General features: G+C 31.0%; 1 protein-coding gene across 1 annotated transcript; it reads left to right on the forward strand.

Moving 5' to 3' along the window:
- Window positions 1-4,667: 4,667 nt before the first annotated feature.
- Taf2 (TATA-box binding protein associated factor 2) lies at window positions 4,668-16,346 on the forward strand. The gene is made up of 11 exons (XM_065503293.1): window positions 4,668-4,796; window positions 4,870-4,924; window positions 4,984-5,147; window positions 5,202-6,351; window positions 6,461-6,909; window positions 6,982-7,231; window positions 7,298-7,460; window positions 7,532-7,742; window positions 7,821-8,213; window positions 15,007-15,604; window positions 15,673-16,346. Exons 1-11 carry the CDS (start codon window positions 4,741-4,743, stop codon window positions 15,874-15,876), a joined length of 3,693 nt encoding a protein of 1,230 aa, XP_065359365.1. The 5' UTR covers window positions 4,668-4,740; the 3' UTR covers window positions 15,877-16,346.
- Window positions 16,347-18,138: the final 1,792 nt, after the last annotated feature.

Raw genomic sequence — 18,138 nt, forward strand, 5'->3', positions numbered from 1 at the left:
CAGAAAACGAGCTCGATCGGTGATCATTCATATTTTAAACAAAAATCGATTTTTATATGAAAATCTAAACAAATCTTAAATATTCTATATCTTTTAAATAAGTGTTTAATAGAGAAAACGAGCTCGATCGGTGATCACCCATATTTCCAACCAAAATTCGATTTTTATATGAAAATATCAAAAAATCTTAAATCGTCTATATCTTTGTAAATAAGCGTTTAATAGAGAAAACGAGCTTGATCGGTGATCACTCGTATTTCAGACCAAATATCGATTTTTATATGAAAATCTAAACAAATTTTAAATCGTCTACATCTTTGTAAATAAGCGTTTAATAGAGAAAACGAGCTCGATCGGTGATCACTCGTATTTCAGACCAAATATCGATTTTTATATGAAAATCTCAAAAAATATTAAATTGTCTATATCTTTGTAAATAAGCGTTAAATAGAGAAAACGAGCTCGATCGGTGATCACAAATATTTCTAACGAAAAATTGATTTTTATATAAAATCTCAAAAAATCTTAAATCGTCTATATCTTTTAATAGACAGAAAACGAGCTCGATCGGTGATCATTCATATTTTAAACAAAAATCGATTTTTATATGAAAATCTAAACAAATCTTAAATATTCTATATCTTTTAAATAAGTGTTTAATAGAGAAAACGAGCTCGATCGGTGATCACCCATATTTCCAACCAAAATTCGATTTTTATATGAAAATATCAAAAAATCTTAAATCGTCTATATCTTTGTAAATAAGCGTTTAATAGAGAAAACGAGCTTGATCGGTGATCACCCATATTTCTAACCAAAAACCGATTTTTATATGAAAATCTAAAAAAATCTTAAATCGTCTATATCTTTGTAAATAAGCGTTTAATAGAGAAAACGAGCTTGATCGGTGATCACCCATATTTCTAACCAAAAACCGATTTTTATATGAAAATCTAAAAAAATCTTAAATCGTCTATATCTTTGTAAATAAGCGTTTAATAGAGAAAACGAGCTTGATCGGTGATCACTCGTATTTCATACCAAATATCAATTTTTATATGAAAATCTAAACAAATCTTAAATCGTCTAAATCTTTGTAAATAAGCTTTTAATAGAGAAAACGAGCTCGATCGGTGATCACTCGTATTTCAGACCAAATATCGATTTTTATATGAAAATCTAAACAAATATTAAATCGTCTATATCTTTGTAAATAAGCGTTTAATAGAGAAAACGAGCTCGATCGGTGATCACTCACATTTTTGAACAAAAATTAATTTTTATATGAAAATCTAAAAAAATCTTAAATCGTCTATATCTTTGTAAATAAGCGTTTAATAGAGAAAACGAGCTTGATCGGTGATCACCCATATTTCTAACCAAAAATCGAATTTTATATGAAAATCTAAACAAATCTTAAATCGTTTATATCTTTGCAAATAAGCGTTTAATAGGGAAAACGAGGTCAATAGGTGATCACCAATATTTCTAACGAAAAATTGATATTTATATAAAATCTCAAAAAATCTTAAATCGTCTATATCTTTTAATAGACAGAAAATGAGCTCGATCGGTGATCATTCATATTTTAAACAAAAATCGATTTTTATATGAAAATCTAAACAAATCTTAAATATTATATATCTTTGCAAATAAGCGTTTAATAGAGAAAACGAGCTCGATCGGTGATCACCCATATTTCCAACCAAAACTCGATTTTTATATGACAATCTCAAAAAATCTTAAATCGTCTATATCTTTGTAAATAAGCGTTTAATAGAGAAAACGAGCTCGATCGGTGATCACCCATATTTCTAACCAGAAATCGATTTTTAAATGAAAATATCAAAAAATCTTAAATCGTCTATATCTTTGTAAATAAGCGTTTAATAGAGAAAGCGAGCTCGATCGGTGATCACTCGTATTTCAGACCAAATATCGATTTTTATATGAAAATCTAAACAAATTTTAAATCGTCTATATCTTTGTAAATAAGCGTTTAATAGAGAAAACGAACTTGATCGGTGATCACCCATATTTCTAACCAAAAATCGATTTTTATATGACAATCTCAAAAAATCTTAAATCGTCTATATCTTTGTAAATAAGCGTTTAATAGAGAAAACGAGCTCGATCGGTGATCACACATATTTCTAACCAGAAATCGATTTTTAAATGAAAATATCAAAAAATCTTAAATCGTCTATATCTTTGTAAATAAGTGTTTAATAGAGAAAACGAGCTCGATCGGTGATCACTCGTATTTCAGACCAAATATCGATTTTTATATGAAGATCTAAACAAATTTTAAATCGTCTATATCTTTGTAAATAAGCGTTTAATAGAGAAAACGAGCTTGATCGGTGATCACCCATATTTCTAACCAAAAATTGATTTTTATATGAAAATCTCAAAAAAATATTAAATCGTCTATATCTTTGTAAATAAGCGTTTAATAGAGAAAACGAGCTCGATCGGTGATCACTCACATTTTTGAACAAAAATTAATTTTTATATGAAAGTCGAAATAAGCGTATCTTTGTAAATAAGCGTTTAATAGAGAAAACGAGCTTGATCGGTGATCACTCGTATTTCAGACCAAATATCGATTTTTATATGAAAATCTAAACAAATCTTAAATCGTCTATATCTTTGTAAATAAGCGTTTAATAGAGAAAACGAGCTCGATCGGTGATCACCCATATTTCCAACCAAAACTCGATTTTTATATGAAAAACTCAAAAAATCTTAAGTCGTCTATATCTTTGTAAAGCGTTTAATAGAGAAAACGAGCTCGATCGGTGATCACCCATATTTCCAACCAAAAATCGATTTTTATATTAAAGTCTCAAAAAATCTTAAATCGTCTATATCTTTGTAAATAAGCGTTTAATAGAGAAAACGAGCTCGATCGGTGATCACTCGTATTTCAGACCAAATATCGATTTTTATATGAAAATCTAAACAAATCATAAATCGTCTATATCTTTGTAAATAAGCGTTTAATAGAGAAATCGAGCTTGATCGATGATCACCCATATTTCTAACCAAAAACCGATTTTTATATGAAAATCTCAAAAAATCTTAAATCGTCTATATCTTTGTAAATAAGCGTTTAATAGAGAAAACAAGCTCGATCGGTGATCACTCATATTTCAGACCAAATATCGATTTTTATATGAAAATCTAAACAAATCTTAAATCGTCTATATCTTTGTAAATAAGCGTTTAATAGAGAAAACGAGCTTGATCGGTGATCACCCATATTTCTAACCAAAAACCGATTTTTTTATAAAAATCTCAAAAAATCTTAAATCGTCTATATCTTTGTAAATAAGCGTTTAATAGAGAAAACGAGCTTGATCGGTGATCACTCGTATTTCAGACCAAATATCGATTTTTAAATGAAAATCTAAACAAATCTTAAATCGTCTATATCTTTGTAAATAAGCGTTTAATAGAGAAAACGAGCTCGATCGGTGATCACCCATATTTCCAACCAAAACTCGATTTTTATATGAAAAACTCAAAAAATCTTAAGTCGTCTATATCTTTGTAAATAAGCGTTTAATAGAGAAAACGAGCTCGATCGGTGATCACTCATATTTCTAACCAAAATCGATTTTTATATGAAAATCTTAGATAATTTGTCACATTTGTTAATAAGATAATAAGTTTCACAATTGTTAGTAACAATGGTAAATCTATTTAAAATGAGGAAATTACAATATGGCGGAAGTCAACAACAAGACATTTTATTTCCTTTTTGTTTGAACATAAACGTTTGAAGTCCTATCTTCAAACTTTTATGGGAAATGTTCGTCATTGGTTTTCAAAATTGTTATCTACCTGTTCAGAGATGGTAATTCAGCTATTTTCTTGTCCAACTTAGCGATTTTTAACCAACTTTGTCGTTTTCTTACAAATATTGTGACAGCACTGCCTCTTAGTACAACTATTGTGAATGATCAATAATTAAATTAAAAACCAGTGTTGTCATATATTATTTTGTAAAACAATGAAAATATTTAAAAATATGCTTTTACTCAGACAACTGTTTTTTGACAACAAAAGTTATTAATTTTTATGATAAATATTGTCAAATATAGACAGGGGAACATGGTGTCTTCACGTTAAATAAACTTAAATATATTTATGTTCTCACCTGTCAAATTCTATTGCCAACACGCGAGGACGACAGATACATTTATATCCACATTTATTGCGAAATAATTGTTCAAACTTTTTTTTAAAGAATAATGTTCAACATAAACTGGCAAATTTGGTTTTTTCATTTCAAATTGTGTTTTCCATTTGTAACCATACTTTTCTCCCGCTAAATTTGTTTTAAAATCGCTTAATTTGACAATAAAATAGCTAAATTACCATCACATTTTAATGTTTACATTCTTGCAGGGTACACTCAAATAGGTAGTGACTGTTCGACAACAACAACCGCAAATACAAATACAACAGGCGTTTTGTTTTTCTAAAATATGTTTGCGCTGTCAAATTCTGCCTGTTGTTTAATTGCTTTGGGTTTGTTATGTTTTTTGCAACAACAAACACAAGTAAATTTGACAGTACAAACATCCAAACAAGTAGAGAAAAAAATAATCTGTTGGTCTGTCGTCACTACCTTGTTTACCCTGCATTGCAGTAAACAAGAGAATTTTAAGGTGAAAGGATGCATTGATTTGGTGAAAATTTATATATTTTTTTTTATTAAAATTAATAAAAATGGAAACAACAAGTGAAAACCAACCGAAAGAACAGCCGCTTCGACCGTTTAAATTATAAGTTTCTTAAATAACATAAAAATACGAATGAATTAATATTTATTATAAATTTTTTTCTATCCGCCAGCACGGCTCACCAAATTGTCAGCTTGACCGGCATAAGTTTTGAAAGGAAAAGTATAATTGTAAGTGTGTGGATGTAATATTAAAATTGTATATAAAAATATAATATTTTTATTACTAGGGTGCTGTTGAACTGACCATTGTACCTACCAAAGAGAATTTAAGAATTATAAGATTGAACGCCAAACAGTGTCGCATATACCGGGTGCTACTCAATGATGTTTGCGAAGCAGATTTTGTTTATTTTGATCCATTTTTGGATATTTGCCAGGGTGATGCAAAGACGTAAGTTAATTGTTATTTAAAATTGATGCAGTTTTTACAAATATGAAATTGTAGACGTTCCTTGGAAACTTTATCGAAAAAACATTTAACTGCGGCACAAAAAACGGATCCCGATGTTAATTCCGGTGAGCTTTTGATACAAATACCACCTGAGGGCTATCATATGATACAAGAAGGTCGTGGTCTGCGCATAGGCATAGAGTTTTCTTTGGAAAATCCCCAAGGTGGCATACATTTTGTTATACCACCCACCAGTGAAGATGAAACACAACCCAATAGTTCCCATATGTTTACTTATGCCTATGAGAATTCATCACGTTTGTGGTTTCCCTGTGTAGACAGTTTCGCCGATCCTTGTACTTGGAAATTGGAATTTACGGTCGATAAACATTTGACAGCGGTGTCGTGTGGTGAATTAATGGAGGTGGTTATGACTCCGGATTTGAGAAGGAAAACCTATCATTATTCTCTTACGGTACCCGTGTGTGCACCAAATATTGCTTTGGCGGTGGGACCATTTGAAATTTTCGTCGATCCTCATATGCATGAGGTGACTCACTTTTGTTTGCCTCAATTGCTGCCCTTGCTCAAAAATACTGTCCGATATTTACACGAAGCTTTCGAATTCTTCGAAGAAACATTGTCTACCCGCTATCCGTTCTCATGCTACAAACAGGTATTTGTAGATGAGGCAGATGCCGACATAAGTGCTTACGCCACCATGAGCATAGCCTCTGTACATCTTTTGCATTCCATTGCAATCATAGATCAAACTTACGTTTCACGTACTCTTATGTCCCGGGCAGTAGCCGAACAATTTTTCGGTTGCTTTATAACTTCACATCACTGGTCTGATACTTGGTTGGCCAAGGGCATAGCTGAGTATTTGTGTGGTCTGTATTCGCGTAAATGTTTTGGCAATAATGAATATCGTGAATGGATTCAAAAGGAATTGGCGCGAGTGGTGAAATATGAAGAGCAATATGGTGGCATAATTTTGGATTGTAGTCAACCTCCAGCTCCACTGCCTGTTAGTGGTACTAATCCTTCGGCTGCTGCTGCTAAACAACAGGAAATTGTTCATTATTTTCCCATTAAAAGTTTACACACCGTCTCTCCAAAATATGTGGAAGCGATGAGAAGAAAGGCTCATTTGGTCATTCGTATGTTGGAGCATCGTATTGGTCAGGAGTTGCTGATACAGGTGAGTAGTTTTTGACTTTGTTAATACTTGATATTTCACAAAAATGTTATCCATTAAATTTATCTTCACACACATCAAACAAAATTCATCAACTTTTTTCCTACCCCAGGTTTTCAATAAGCAACTTGCATTAGCCACCAATGCCGCCACCACAAAAATCGGTTCAGGTCTTTGGCATCATCTCCTGATCTCTACAAACATTTTTATTAAAGCCATTTTTACCGTTACCGGTAAAGATATGTCCGTCTTCATGGATCAATGGGTTCGTACTGGTGGCCATGCCAAATTTTCTCTTACTTCAGTTTTCAATCGCAAGCGTAATACAATTGAATTGGAAATACGTCAAGATTTCGTCAATCAACGTGGTGTACGCAAATACAATGGTCCTCTATTAGTACAACTTCAAGAATTGGATGGTACTTTCAAGCATATGCTACAAATTGAAAATACAGTGGTAAAGGCCGATATTACTTGCCATTCGAAAAGCAGACGTAATAAGAAAAAGAAGATTCCTTTGTGCACGGGAGAAGAAGTTGATATGGATTTATCGCCTATGGAGTGAGTGCTAAAAAAGTAAAGATTTGTTTACTCGTACTCCTACTTATTCTTGTATTTCTTGTAATATTTCAGCGATTCTCCAGTTTTATGGATACGTCTTGATCCTGAAATGATTTTAATACGTGATCTAAATATAGAACAACCAGATTTTCAGTGGCAATTTCAATTGAGACATGAACGTGATGTAACAGCCCAATTTGAAGCCATTCATGCTTTAGAAAAGTATCCCACAAATGCTACACGTGCGGCACTCACAGACACAATCGAAAGTGAGCAATGTTTTTATAAAGTTAGATGTGAAGGAGCGGATTGTTTAACAAAAGTAAGTTTATATTGATTTTCACATTACTATATGCTTTGTTTTACATTATTATTATTATTATTCAAGGTGGCCAATCAAATGGTTACACAATGGAGTGGCCCACCAGCCATGTTAAACATCTTTCGCAAATTTTTTGGCTCATTCAGTGCTCCTCATATAATCAAACAAAATAACTTTGCAAATTTTCAATTATACTTTTTGCAAAAAGTTGTACCAGTAGCTATGGCAGGTAATTTACTAAACACACTATATGTTATTTAATTTGCACACAGAATAAAAAAAAACTTATTTTTCATTTAGGCCTTCGCACCTCTCATGGCATTTGTCCGCCCGAAGTTATACGTTTTCTGTTTGATCTATTCAAATACAACGATAATACACGCAATCATTACAGCGATGTTTATTATAGATCAGCATTGGTAGATGCTTTGGGTAACTCAATTACACCTGTTGTATCAGTGGCCTTAAGAGGCACTCCCATTACTTCGGATAGTTTATCAGCAGACGCTAAGTATGTTTATAAATCAAAATTAAATTTAAATAGCTTGATATTTAACTAACTACTATACAAATTATATTTAAATTACAGGTTAGTGCTAGAGGAGGTAACACGTTTATTGAATTTAGAAAAACATTTACCTTCTTATAAGTATATGGTGTCGGTATCATGTTTAAAAGTCATACGTAAACTACAGAAATGTGGTCATTTACCCTCATTGCCCAAAATCTATCGCTGTTATGCTGCTTATGGCCAATATTTAGATTTACGTCTTGCTGCTATGGAATGTTTGGTGGATTTTGTTAAAGTTGATGGCAGATGGGAAGATTTGGATCATTTAATTACTCTGCTGGAAACCGATCCAGATCCAGCGGCCCGTCATGGTTTGGCTCAGTTGTTAATTGATAATCCTCCGTTTACGAGAGAATCACGTAGTCGTTTGGACCGTCCGGAATTGGTGGAGCGATTGTGGAAAAATATGAAGTGAGTACATATTTTATTAATTTTCATTCTTTCATCAATGGAATCAAGTAAGAGAGCCATATTCAGCTCTCTTACTTGACAAATAATTATCATAACAATTAATGATAAAGTTGTGTGAGCAAAGCACTGACAATATTGTCATAAAAAAGTAATAATGATTGGAAATTTTTTATCTTGAGAAACATTTTGACGTAATGAGAAAAATGTATCATGTTAGACATATGGTTAAGAATATTTTCGAAATTGAAGCAAACTAATTTATACTCTTGTGCAAAAGATTAGTATTTTCTGATACTTTATAGATTTTCGAAATTTTATTCGAATTATGGAATATGTCTAAAAGCATCTACAATTAATAAAATTTTTCAAGAAATTAAAAGATGTTCAACAGAAATAACAACAACAAATGCTATATTTAATATTTCTATTATTTAGGTGGGAAAAATATTTCATTTATGGAATCGTATTAGAATTTTTTTGGGAGATTCTTTTGAGATCTTTTATTTTCGAAATTTTGTTCGAATTTTCGATTATGTCATTTTTATATTATATTATTTATTTAAATTCAAAACCAAGCTCATTGGGCCAAATATGGCTTATATTCTACTCAACAAAACATTTTTCGAAAGCATAGTTTTTGAAAAGCTATACTACACACTTGTATACCGAAAATAAATCAACTGATATTAAAAATTTTAGAATTTTTTGTTCAAATTTTCGAATATGTCAGAAACTGTAGTTTTTTCAGTAACTACTGTAGTTTATATATGGGGGATTTCATGTCAAGTGAACCAACTTTTGAAATCGATGTCTTCCGATCGGGATGAAATTTGCACCAAGGTTAGCTCTATTGGATAGTAACTCAGACACAATTTTTCAACAACATCGGTCGAGAACTCTCTGAGTTATAGGGGGTAAAATTTTGACAATTTGGTCAAACAGGGGTTTTTTCTTATCCATGTAACTTATTACCTATTGTTCTTAGCAAAATGTGTTCCAAATAGTATAGATAGCTATTTCTTCGATCTTTCGAAAAAAAATATTTAAAAAAAAAAATAAAAAATTTTTAATATTTTTTTTCCGAAATCAAAAACTTTTTTGACTTTTTTTTAAAATACGCTATTTTTTTTTATTTTTTTTTTTTTCTTAAAATAAAGTTTAGATATTTTTCTTGAACACCTACTTGGTCGCTTAGTGGGATGCGAGTGGGATATCTATCAAAATAAATATTTTGTAACTCAAAACATAAAATTTTTGACTTTTTTTGCAAAATCAAAAACTTTGTTGACTTTTTTTTTTCAAAATGGACCCTTTTTTAATCTTTTTTTTTAGGTCAAACAAAAGCTTAGATATTATCCTTGAAGACCCTTTTGGTCGCTTAGTGGGATGCGAGTGGGATATCTATCAAAATAAATATTTTTTAACTCAAGACTTACAATTTTTGACTTTTTTTTTTGCAAATACGATTTTTTTTCCAAATGGGCCCTTTTTTTAAAATTTTTTTTGTAGTCAAAAGAAAGCTTAGGTCCATTCCTTTAAGATATTTTTAGTCCCTTAGTGGGATGCGAGTAGGATATCTATCAAAATAAATATTTTGTAACGCAAGACATACAATTTTTTAATTTTTTTTTGCAAAATCAAAATTTTTTTCCAATATGGGCCCTTTTTTAATTTTTTTTTTTGCTCAAAAGAAAGCCTAGGTCCATTCCTTTAAGATATTTTTAGTCCCTTAGTGTGATGCGAGTGGGATATCTATCAAAATAAATGTTTTAACACAAAAATTGTATGTCTTGAGTTACAAAACATTTATTTTGATATATATCCCACTCGCATCCCACTAAGCGATCAAAACCATCTTAAAGGAATAGGCCTAAGCTTTCTTTATAGCAAAAAAAAAATTACAAAAAGGGCCCATTTTAAAAAAAAGTCAAAAAAGTTTTTGATTTTGCCAAAAAATCAAAAATTGTATATCTTGAGTTACAAAATATTTATTTTGATAGATATCCCACTCGTATCCCACTAAGAGCTAGTTTCTTACTTGTCAGTTAAACTCAGCTTAACACGCTGTTATATTAATCCTGAAACATATTTTGCCGGAATTTAACCAATGATTGTGTTTCTCACTAGTGGATTAATTTTGTTAGCATTGCCATACTTTTCAGTCAAATCACATGTTTATTCTTCAAATTTTTTCATATAAATATGGCAATACTATACATTTTATAAGAAAAAGCAACCGCGTTACATAACTTTTTTGTAAATTTTAACTTTCTAAAAGAAAAAGCGACATAAAAGTATATAAAATGTATATTAAAAATTATATTGATGTTAATAAAGCAAATAAAAACAAAGAGCTGCTGTGCTGAATTGATTATTTTATTTTCCATCTGTTTGTGCTTTGGCATTTTATACTTAGGTTTAACTCACCAATGATGCTCAGTTAAACCTAGATTATATAGCATATAAACAATAAGTGAGAAACACAATTTTTAGTTTAATTTAGGTTTAAGCGAAGAATGTAGATTATCTCTATCCCAGAAACTAGCTCTAAGGGACCTAAAATATCTTAAAGGAATGGACCTAAGCTTTCTTTTGACTAAAAAAAAATTTTTAAAAAAGGGCCCATTTTGAAAAAAAATTCGAATTTGCAAAAAAAAAGTCAATAATTGAATGTCTTGAGTTACAACATTTTTATTTTAATAGATATCCTACTCACATCTTCCTAAGTGACAAAATAGGTCTTAAAGGAAAAGACCTAAGCTTTCTTTTGAGCAAAAAAAATTTTTAAAAAAAAGTCCCATATTGGAAAAAAATTTCGATTTTGCAAAAAAAAATTAAAAAATTGTATGTCTTGCGTTACAAAATATTTATTTTGATAGATATCCCACTCGCATCCCACTAAGGGACTAAAAATATCTTAAAGGAATGGACCTAGGCTTTCTTTTGAGCAAAAAAAAAAATTAAAAAAGGGCCCATATTGGAAAAAAATTTTGATTTTGCAAAAAAAAATTAAAAAATTGTATGTCTTGCGTTACAAAATATTTATTTTGATAGATATCCTACTCGCATCCCACTAAGGGACTAAAAATATCTTAAAGGAATGGACCTAAGCTTTCTTTTGACTACAAAAAAAATTTTAAAAAAAGGGCCCATTTGGAAAAAAAATCGTATTTGCAAAAAAAAAAGTCAAAAATTGTAAGTCTTGAGTTAAAAAATATTTATTTTGATAGATATCCCACTCGCATCCCACTAAGCGACCAAAAGGGTCTTCAAGGATAATATCTAAGCTTTTGTTTGACCTAAAAAAAAAGATTAAAAAAGGGTCCATTTTGAAAAAAAAAGTCAACAAAGTTTTTGATTTTGCAAAAAAAGTCAAAAATTTTATGTTTTGAGTTACAAAATATTTATTTTGATAGATATCCCACTCGCATCCCACTAAGCGACCAAGTAGGTGTTCAAGGAAAATATCTAAACTTTATTTTAGGAAAAAAAATATTAAAAATTTTTTATTTTTTTTTTTAAATATTTTTTTTCGAAAGATCGAAGAAATAGCTATCTATACTATTTGGAACACATTTTGCTAAGAACAATAGGTAATAAGTTACATGGATAAGAAAAAACCCCTGTTTGACCAAATTGTCAAAATTTTACCCCCTATAACTCAGAGAGTTCTCGACCGATGTTGTTGAAAAATTGTGTCTGAGTTACTATCCAATAGAGCTAACCTTGGTGCAAATTTCATCCCGATCGGAAGACATCGATTTCAAAAGTTGGTTCACTTGACATGAAATCCCCCATATAACAAAACTACTACAAACATTTGAATTATTCCTCAGAAATTCTATGTTCGAAGAAGCTATTTTTCGAAAAGAAACTTTTGATACTGAAATCGGACCTTTTTATGATATATCGTCGCCTCAATAAAATAATATTGTATAAGCATATACACCATTTTTTATTGTATAATAAGAATCTAAGAAATAACTGATTCAATATGTGGTCAAAATTTGGTGAAGTTCTACTTCCACAAAGTCGGTCAAAAGATCAATTGAAATATTACTTTTGTTCTAGATGTCTACTAACACAAAAATTTTAAACTCAATTATTTCGAAATTGGAATTATACACTATTGTTTTATTAAGGAGACGATATGTATGTTATGTTGTGAAACAGAAAATTAATTTCTAATAATTTTTAAATTTTCGAAATTTTGTTTGAATTTTCGAAGATGTAAATAATCGTCGACTTGGCAAATAATCGTCATAAGTAACAAAACTATTACAAAAATTAAAATCTTTCCTCAGAAATTTTAAGTTCGAACAAAATATTTTTCGAAAATAAACTTTTCAGATAGAATCAGACAATTTAGTTCTAATAATTTTTAAATTTTCGAAATTTTGTTTGAATTTTCGAAGATACCAGGCTTTAACTAAGAAATTTATTATAAAAATATAAACATATCTTCAAAAATTATATGTTCGAAAAATATTTATTTCAAATATGTAATACTAAATTGATATCTTTTTATGATTTTAAGGGATCTGAGGATTTTTTATGTCCTATTTCTATAAGTTCGAAAAAAAATTGTTTCCTACTTTTGTAAAGTTATTTTTTGATTGATTATTTGAGTGATTATCTTTATATGGCACATTTTTGTTAAGTGTGGAATATTTTTGGTATTTGTTTTATAAAATTTAAGATTTTTTATCGCGTTTCTTTGCTTTGTTTTATTGTAAAAAAATTGATTTCTGTAAAAAAAAATAATATTTGTGAAATCGGTGTTTATTTTTGTGAAATTGGCCTCTTATAAATCATGAATCATATTCAGTAATATTTTAAACAAATTGGATGATTATAAATAGGAAAATTCTGGAAAGTATATGAGAAATCCGCGCAACAGATTTAGTCAACTAAGAATTACTTATTTGTTGGTATTATTTAGAAATGTATGTGTAGAAGTCTACTGAATATGAAAATCTTTAAGGCAAGAGCTTATATCAAGAATCATAGCCCAGATTGAAACTAGAATATATGTAGAATAATATAGGAACATTTGCATACATATACAGTGGGGAGCTCAAATGAGTACATGTTTCTATTTTGTGCACTTTTTATGGAATAAAAATAAAACTAATAAAGCAAATCCAAAAATTTTTTCAGTCATTTATTTTATGTCTAATATGTAAGAAAATGAATTACAATTCAAAACAAAAAACATCCTTTTCTAAATAAAAAAACAGACAAAACTAAAATAACTCGCATATACTCAATTTTGCACCCCACAATAACTTTAGGGAAGAATTGCATTTTTTAAAAAAAATTTCAAAATCCTTTATTATGTAAATAAAATTTTATACGCATTGGCATATTTTCTATACATTTTTCATTAACTTTTTTTGGAATACTCTCTCTCTCGTGCTCAATCCGCTGTTAAAGCTCGTACAAATTGGTAGGAGTTAATCGATATTGTTTCAACCGTCAACTCACGACTCACTAAAAACTCTCAATAGGATTGAACTCAGGACATTGAGCTGATAACTGCATTAATAAGAAATTTTTCTAGGAACACCATTCTTTACGATTTTTGACGTGTGCATTGGGTCACCATCCTATTGAAAAATTACTTCTTCTGCAGGATTTCCTCTTTTATATACAAAAACGTGATGATGAGACTACAAAATCGGTATGGTGAGTCTGCAAAATACGCAGATGGTTTTCTTTTCCCATTATTTCATTGATTCATTGCATTGGTCCAAGGTGGCACCATATAAAGCAACCCCATATCATTACCGTGTTTTACTGTTTCCTTACTGTGTCACCAATTTTGAAAAAATCGGCGAAATAATGAGTTAAGAAGACTATCTGCGTATATTGAAGACTAATCACACCGAATTTATAGACTTGCCATACCGATTTTGTAGATAAGAGCACCAGTCAGTCGAAGAAGTTATTTTACAGCAGGACGGCGAATTAAAGCACTCCTCAAAAACTTTGAAAAATGGTTTAGTGAGCAAAATTTCTACCGAAATAGTGTCCAGTTCGATATACCGACCTCAATACGTAATCATCTTTGTATTTTTCACATTCATCTTTTGGCTTTGTAAATTATAATGCTTATCCTGCAGAAGAAGTAATTTTTCAATAGGATGGTGACCCAATACACACGTCAAAAATCGTAAAGAATGGTGTTCCTAGAAAAATTTCTTATTAATGCAGTTATCAGCTCAATGTCCTGATTTCAATCCTATTGAGAATTTTTAGTGAATCGTGAATTGGCGGTTGAAACAATACCGATTAACTCCTACCAATTTGTACGAGCTTTAACAGCGGATTGAGCACGAGAGAGAGAGTATTCCAAAAAAAGTTAATGAAAAATTTATAGAAAATATGCCAATGCGTGTAAAATTTGATTTACGTAATAAAGGATTTTGAAATTTTTTTTAAAAAATGCAATTCTTCCCTAAAGTTATTGTGGGGTGCAAAATTGAGTACATGCGAGTTATTTTAGTTTTGTCTGTTTTTTTATTTAGAACTGGATGTTTTTTGTTTTGAATTGTAATTCATTTTGTTACATATTAAACATAAAATAAATGGCAGAAAAAATTTTTGGATTTGCTTTATTAGTTTTATTTTTATTCCATAAGAAGTGCACAAAATAGAAACATGTACTCATTTGAGCTCCCCACTGTATATCAAACGTTGATAGACATCCAGGCTTACTTATTGTAAAATACATTCAAAAACTTATTTAAAATACATTCAAAACCTTATTCCAAATTCCATCAATAAATAGCAACAAATTGGCATTCGATACAAAACTGCGCTGCGACATGGTCGATCTGTATTATGCCCTATACGGCACTAAACGACCTCTATGCTTACAATCCGCTGAAATGAATAGCATGTACAAAGATTTTGTGCGTGAAGGAACAATGAAAAAATCATCTTCAAGCTCAACAAAAACACCGCCACCCCCACCCGAAATAAAAGCAGAAGCTCCACGAAATAATAAAGATGATGTCGATGGAGGAGGCCTAGAGCAAAAGCAATCAACTAACAATAGTCTTAAACGAACAGCTACAGAAGCGTTTACTGTTGGAGATGAAATCATTAAGCTGGAAACACATGAAGAGATAACAGTGGCCAATGAAGTTATAAAAGATGAAATATATGAAACAGTGAGCAAAGTGGATATAACCACAACACTTAACACTGAGACGGATAGTTATAGTTCGGAAAGTAAAAAGCTCAAGAGTGAGGTATTCGATGAAGATGAAAATTCTATAACCATTATAGATATATCGGAATCGACAGTGACACGCATGGATAGTAGCTTTGATTCAGCTAAAGCTGATAGTGAATTGAAACATAAAATGGATGGTGCATCCAAGGTTGGTTATTTATTTATTTTTAAGTTGTAAATATACTGTGATTATAATTTAATAAAAATTTATTACAGAAAAAGAAAAAGAAGGACAAGAAGAAACACAAGCACAAGCATAAACACAAGCACAACAAAGAAAAGGACAAGGAACGTGATCGCCGGGATAAAAAAGATCCCAGCATCTCGCGGCTACAAGCTAAAGAGGCTACACCAGAAACTTTAAGTTCTGCCGATAGCAGCAACAGCAATAGCAATCCACCGTTTAACTTCCAACCATAGCACAGGTTTTTAAATCACTCCATTAAGTTTGAATCGTTCTTAACGAAGAAGTAGTAGTTGTTGTAAGTAAATGCCTGTTCCACGAACAGCATTTATACCAAACATTTTATTTTATTTCCATTTTTTTTTATTTCAAAATACATACACAGAATTTTATATTTTTTATATAGCATAGTTTAAGTATGAAAATTCATACAATAAAAAACACACTTACATACATACACTTTGTATTTATAAAATGTATATTTAATGGTCAAACATTTATTTTACTCCTAATGGCATATTACAACTATTTAAAGTTAAATTTTAAAATTTATATCAAAAAGTTTTTAATCTAGAGAAAGAAAAAATATGTATGAATGTAATCGCATATAAATGTTTTATTTGATATTCAATGTCGTAGTGTTAAACAATAAGTTGAAATTGTAATAAAAGAAATCACATATATTCGATTTAGTACAACCCATATACATATTTTGTTTGATTTTCATTTAATAATTTTAGTTATGGCCTCATTTTGTAGAACGAAGCGTTCAGAAACGTAAGTCCCCTTTTACAATGCAGAAATTGAAAGGCAGACAGACGAAGTTTGTGGGCGAGGAGTTGAAGAGGTAGAGTGTGTATTACACAGGTTTAGGTTAGGTCGAAAGAGAATGTGAAAAATGTCTGCCTTTCAATTTCTGCATTGTAAAAGGGGACTAAGCAATTTGTATGATACTGGGAAAAGGGAATACTGGGAAAAGGGAATACTGGGAAAAGGGTATGAAACTTGAATATTTTCCAAACAAAATTTGTTTAACGTTTATCGTTTCGTTTTATAAAATGAGGCTCTTAGTTTGGAATGGCTACGTAATTTTAACTTTTAAATCGTTTTTTTTTTATCTCCAAAGAAATACACTCCATAATGCTTTAGTTCAAAAGCAGGATGTATCAGCTCAAACCGTTCTATTCGTACAGACTGACCTATACATAGCAAGTTAAGTTTTTGCCGTAAAGGTCTAGAGACCTTCAATTTGGAACATTAAATGGTATTATTGTAGCGGGAATACTGATAACCGCTAAAGCGAGAAAAGACACATTTATACTTGTCTTTACTATAACGATAGTCACATTTTGAGACCTCATAATTGACAATTTCTTCATACATCAAATAATAATGCCAAACACATTCTCATGGTATTATTATTTCACTATCTTATTGAGACGTTGTGATATCTGGAAATAAAGGTTCAGTAATAAGGTGCTTCCGACCATTGTGAGTCCTTATTCAATCCATTCATCAGTCCGACATACATATCTTAGAGATCCAAGTGATAGTGCAAAGGGAAATTACTCAGCATCTCGGGAAGGTGACTCATCGGCTTCTCGTTTTGGCAATATATACAAAAGTCATTATATTTGCATTCATTCCGAATAAGCAGCGAACAGTAATCAACTAAATTTAGTTCCACTGTTGTCGAGAGTTCTTAACTGCATTTACGAACACACGCTATATCACCTCGATCGGTCTTAACCATAAATGCACAGTATCTTGAGGGCTCTGGTGTCAGCCAGGATAACGGTTTAAAATACCGGAAACAATTCGTTCACGGTAGCAGTTGAGGAAACTGCATCAACTGGATCTTATTTGTGCAAGGATAGATCTTGTGTACCTACAATCTAGCATCTCACTATCCGCAATCGCAGGTGGGGGGTTTTCATTTAGGACTTTATTGCTTCTATATCCATTAATAAATAGCTTCAGAAACCGCCATTTGATGCAATGTTTTCTGATCATTTGCGATGACGTTTTGTATGTCATTACGATAGCATCTGAAGTTCATCTGGATGTTTCGGGGAAGGGTATCCTGCATCAGAATTTGATGATTGGTGTGAGTAGACAGATGACAAGATGTCTGGTCAACAACACATTCAGCCCAATTATGAAAAAAAATCCCCGGGAGTTTTTTCCCTTTTCGTTTTTTAACATAGAATTTGAATAGGAAAAATGAGAAAAGGAAAAAAACTCCCGGGGAATTTTTTAAATTTTGCCTGACTGACACGATCATCTTGCGATACGCAGTTCATTATTGTGGGACGTTGTAAAACTCGCCTTTGGGTGTCGCTGAGGAATTAGTTACATATTGGCGGAACGTAATTGAGAAGAGAGCGACCTTATAAATCTCCAAAATTGTCTCTTTGCTCATTCGTGAGAGATTTTGTGACCTTATTTCTAACATATTGAGACTTATCTCTACGATGCAAACCCGTACCAAGTTTTTT

Source organism: Calliphora vicina, chromosome 3, assembly GCF_958450345.1.
Source record: "Calliphora vicina chromosome 3, idCalVici1.1, whole genome shotgun sequence".
In the NCBI taxonomy this organism is placed as follows: Eukaryota; Metazoa; Arthropoda; class Insecta; order Diptera; family Calliphoridae; genus Calliphora; species Calliphora vicina.